The sequence below is a fragment of the Aplysia californica genome, unplaced genomic scaffold, assembly GCF_000002075.1.
Source record: "Aplysia californica isolate F4 #8 unplaced genomic scaffold, AplCal3.0 scaffold00873, whole genome shotgun sequence".
Classification (NCBI taxonomy): domain Eukaryota; kingdom Metazoa; phylum Mollusca; class Gastropoda; order Aplysiida; family Aplysiidae; genus Aplysia; species Aplysia californica.
In genome coordinates, this window is record NW_004798143.1 from 262,400 (window position 1) to 267,654 (window position 5,255).

Here is a 5,255-nt window from a genome sequence, read left to right on the forward strand (position 1 = left end):
CCCCCCCTCCACAGTCCCTGCTGTGCTGGCCTCGCCTCTCCCCAGACCTAGCCTCACTGGTTCTCTCCCTCATCGACGCCGACACTAACACGAGCCCCGAGAACGCGTCCTTGACCTCAGGTCACAGCTCGGCCGCTGCTGGTGGTGGTGGTCAGTCGGTCTGTTGGGACAGCATCCAGCTGCTGTGTGGGGCCAAACTGGACCTGGCCGTTGCCACGGAGACCGTGGTGGAGAAATTCCCGGGTGTGCTGGCCAACTTTGCTTCCTGTTGCTTTCATGGCGATTTTGATAGGGTAAGTCCAGCGTGAAGAAAATGTTGTCTGGATTCGAGGAGCTTCTTTGTTTGCAAATCTCTAAGCAATGCATGTTACACAGATTTAAACAATAAGTTACAAAGCGCTTAGCGCTACATGTTATAAAGCTTTAAACATAGAATGTTCCAAACCCCCTAAACGTTACACGTAACACAAACGGAAACGTAACAGGATACAAAGCCCTAAACATGCCATTTTACAAAGACATAAACATTCCACAATACAAAGACAGGAACATAATACATGTATATTGCATGTACAAGCATTGAACATAATATGTTCCAAAGGCAGTAATATAACGTTGGGTTTTGTGCCTCCCTTCCTCTCGTGCCTTCTACCTTTGCTTCCAAATTGTGTTTCTTGAGTGGATCATGGTGTTTAATATGCCGAGAGTAGTTCAGTTTCAGTTTCATTACACACAGGAAGAGTGTTGATGTTTCTACACCTATTTTCCTAGCACTTCATTCTTCATTTTCTGTCTCCGCAATATTCTTCCGAGTTTTTCTATATTTAACATTGTTCATTGATGGTCCATACTTCACATCCATATATTCAATGTGGTTCGGTTTTCTTTTTTTTTTATCTTTGCATTTTTCTTTCTAAATGGATGTTACCTTTTTTTGGTTTTGATATTATTTATAGTATTTCTCAATTTGATATGGATTTGATATTGTGCTGTCAGTTGCTTAAAGACTCCTGAAAATTGTAGTAATGATATATCATTAGTTGGTTCTATAATGTACTTTTCTTTCTCCCTTTATGCAGCTTTAGCTCTTTGCTCACAGAAATAATGTGATATGTTTTTCACAGTATTCTCACTTGCTGCGTTGCCTAGAGGCAGAAATCAAACTCCGCGGCTATTCTCACTCGGGTCAGACTGGTGAGGCCTACGTGAAGGCTTATAAAGGTAACTCATTTGTGTAAATGCTCTCTCTTTCTCTCTCTCTCTCTCTTTGTCTCTCTCTCTCTCTTTGTCTCTCTCTCTCTCTTTCTCTCTCTCTCTCTCTCTTTCTCCCTCCAGCTCTATCTCTCCCTCTCTCTCTCTCCCCCTCTCTCGCTCTCTTTCTCTCTCTCTCTCCAGCTCCCTTTCTTTCTCTCTCCTCCCTCTCTTTTTCTCTCTCTGCCTCTGTAATAAACACATACACAAACATTAACATGTTTTAGTACACTCACTTTTTCCAATAATATAAGTGGTTCTCCAACATCTCTGCTTTCCCTCTGTAGTATCTTTTAGTCGTGCTATTCCCAGTACTAAATAACATATTATGTCTGTATATATGTATACTTCCTTATAGCTAACCAAGCTATGTATTTCTTCTTGTGTGTGGTTGGGCACTCCACTCGTAGGTCCTACTGTTATTCTTTACTTAATTTCTTTCTTTCTGTTTGTCTTACTTTTCCCCATTTTTTCCAACCTTTATAACGTAGTTCTTTCGTCAAGTGTTTGGCGATGGTCAATGCACCGGCAGAGGTGAATATTCTTTAACTTATTCAGCCTGCAGTACCGCTCACAGCGGCTGATTGTCTCCTGTGTTTTATAAATTGCTCCCTTTCTTCACATCATTTCCTCTCTTTCTGTTTTCCTTACGGTATCACTTACATTTCAACCCTTTTTTCCGATGTTATTGAATGGTGTTTTTTATTCTGAACATTTCTATATGCCACACATAGTGTTTTATCAAATTTAGATATTTCCTTGTTAACTTTTTGTGAGACCACCCGTGAGGTCACGAAGCGGTTTCAAATTATTTGCGGGCTGAATCAGTTAAGCAAAGTTGAAGAAATAAGGATTAAGATAACTTGTGGCTTCTGCTGTATCTTACTGTTTCTCGAACTGTGAATCGACTGCTTAGTGTAGAATTCTGTTACTTTTATATGTCACTTTCCAAATAACATGGTGTATGGCGAAATCTTACTCAAAGCAGTCGAAATAATAATAATAATAAATTGCATTTATATAGCGCATTTCCACAAAGAAGTGCTCGAATGGTTATCATATTATCAAAGTGCTTGTCTTTACCAAAATAAAATAAAACAAAACAAAATGAAACCTTTTTCTCCCCTCAGACCTGCTAGCCAAGCTGGCAGAGATGTTCCCCCCTGCCCAGTTTGTGTTGCTTCTGCCAGAGGACGGGAACCTGTTCTTCCTGCTGCCTTTTGTCTGCCAGAACCTGCAGGCCGGACACACAGAGAGGCTGAAAGAGCACATCGTGCAGAAGGGCACGCAGCTACTTACTCAGAGCTGACACGTTACACACTACTTGTGTTGCGGCGGTTGTCTAGTGATTAGGCTATTAGGCTTCTGGACTCATAACTGGACTTTGAGCCTGGGGACCCAGGTTGTGTCCTTGGGAAAGGCAGTTTTTTACGCAAATTCTCCTCACTTCACCCAGGTGTGAATGGGCACCCGATCATAGACAGCAAAAGATTTGGTCAGTGTGTTAGTGTTTAAGGGGCTATGAAAATGTTCGCTTCCCAGAAAGTTGAGATTGTTTCAGAATGCTGGGGTTCGAACTCATGTTCTTATATTATTATACTCAGCTGCTCATATAGAGCTGAGACACTGTGTAAACTATTAACGCACTAGTAGGCCTACACATACATCCAAGAAAGTTGAATGTAGTGAAGCTAGGAAAAGCTTCAAGCCCTGCTGTGACAGTGGAAGACACTCTCCTGGAAGAAGTGGGCTCCTTTACTTACCTTGGAAGTGTCATCGATGGTAAAGGTGGAACCGAGGCAGATGTTAAAGCAAGAACCGCCAAGGAAAGGTCAGCGTTCAATCAATTATCAAAAGTCTGGAAAGCAAGCAACATCTCACTGCGCACCAAGATTCGACTCTTTAACTCCACTCCAACGTCAAGTCTGTGCTCCTCTACGGATGCAAAACTTGGAAGACAACAAAGACAGTACTGAATAAAGTCCAGACTTTCATCAACAGATGTATGAGGAGTATTCTAAAAATTAAGTGGCAGGATAGAATAAGAAATGAAGAACTGTGAGAAAGGACAGGACAAAAGGAAATAGAAGTAGAAACAGGACTAAGAAAGTGTCTATGGATGGGACACGCCCAGCGGAAACATCACAAGACAGTCACTACAATGGAACCCACAGGGAGCGTGAGGCAGGGGTAGGCCACGGGAAACATGGAGGAGATGCGAGGAAAGGGACTTGAGAGAGATGAAGCTCACTTGGAACGAGCTTCGAAGGATGGCCCAGGACAGAGATAAATGGAAGGAGCTTGTATGTGGCCTATACCCTGCCATGGGTGAAAGCATTGATGATGATGATGAGGCCTACACACCACTGACACACTAGTAGTACAAACTACTGACACACTAGTACTCACCACTACTGACACACGTGTACACACTACTGACACACTAGTAGTACAAACTACTGACACACGAGTAGTACACACTACTGACACACTTGTACACACCACTGACACACTAGTAGTACACACTACTTACACACTAGAAGTACTCACTACTGACACACGTGTACACACTACTGACACACTAGTAGTACAAACTACTGATACATTAGTACACAATACTGACACTAGTAGTAGTACACACTACTGACGCACACCTGCTTAAAACTGCTCACACAGAGCTGAGAAGTTGAACACGCTACCGTCATTTTTTTACTATTACATTCCGCAAGTCTCCATGAGTTGTGCCTTCACTTATCAACAGTAGCTTCCTTACTGGTGACATTGTTATTACATGTTGTGAGTGATCTATTCCGTCCCCGTCGTTTTATGCAAGAAAAATTCTGAAATTATGCAAACGGCCCAAAAATGTGAAATTATTCGATTCTGTTAATTTTAACAAAGAATGATAAAGGAAAATTATCAGAAATTATGCAAAAAATGATCAAATTTTGCTAAATTATACGGGGTGCATAAAACGACGGGGACAGTCTATTTCTTAGGCTTTGGGACTCAACCGATAGGTCATGAGTTCGGACCCCTTCAGGGACCTGATGGTTTGTCCATCGGAAAGGAACTGTGCACGAATTTTCTTCACTTTACCCAGGCTATAGACAGCGAAAGGTCTTGTCAGCTTATTAATGGTATAATGTTTAATCAGCTGCTTGCACTGTATGCTTCCTGGAAAGGCAAGAATGTTTCTGAGTGTGGAGGGTCTGCCAGGGTAATAATATTGCAAGGATGGAAATTGTCCGTAAATTTAGTGAAATCCGTAATTTTGATTTACTCCGTCATTTTCTGTACTGTAAGTGGGACTGGTCTACAATCATTTATTGAATAAGTGTGTTTTTCCAAATCTGTATAGCCCGCGAAAAGTTCAGTAAATTTTGGACTGATCAGTTTCCATCCCTGATATTGATTGTAAAGCGCATAAAACTTGCTGTTGAGTGGGGATATGCATCATAAAATCAATGTTTATAAATTGTTTTTATTTTTATTTATTTACTCGGTGCTTTCACAAGGTGCAGATTGATTGAAGGATCAATAAAGAGTAGTACTATTTCAAATAAGATGTGGCAAAGAAGGTCTACAGTGGAAACTTTGGTGTCTTATTAGCTTGAATGATCAACCAGATGTAAGGATGCAAGGAGTATAAACCTTCTAATACTGCAGGTTTATCAGTTTTGAACAGAGAAATAGGGTATGGTTCATATGTTGTATTCATGGAATTTTGTTAACTTGAAATACAATACTGTTTTGTTATTTTTTTATTGTTATGTTATGAATATGTATGTGTACACAGTGAAAAGAAAATAAATTTGTACACAAAACAGAAAAAAAATGTTACCTGTCTTTTTTGTCTGGTAACTTTTTGAGTTGTGCAACCACATGCAGAAGTGTATAAATCATAATAGATACTGGTACTCTAAAAGATATGTGTGCATGCCCTGCATGTTGTACCCCACTTATCTCACCACATCCTATCCCTTCAATATAAAGTATCATCC

The 5,255-nt window shown here is 40.7% G+C and overlaps 1 protein-coding gene across 1 annotated transcript in view; it reads left to right on the forward strand.

Moving 5' to 3' along the window:
• Window positions 1-2,725, forward strand: part of LOC101856989 — a 23,643-nt gene extending 20,918 nt beyond the window's left edge. Inside the window, exons 19-21 of the mRNA XM_005110310.3 lie at window positions 15-293; window positions 1,125-1,221; window positions 2,382-2,725. Coding sequence (XP_005110367.1) covers window positions 15-293; window positions 1,125-1,221; window positions 2,382-2,560 — 555 coding nt within the window. The 3' untranslated portion in view covers window positions 2,561-2,725. The remainder of the gene's footprint in view (window positions 1-14; window positions 294-1,124; window positions 1,222-2,381) is intronic.
• The last annotated feature ends 2,530 nt before the right edge of the window (window positions 2,726-5,255 follow it).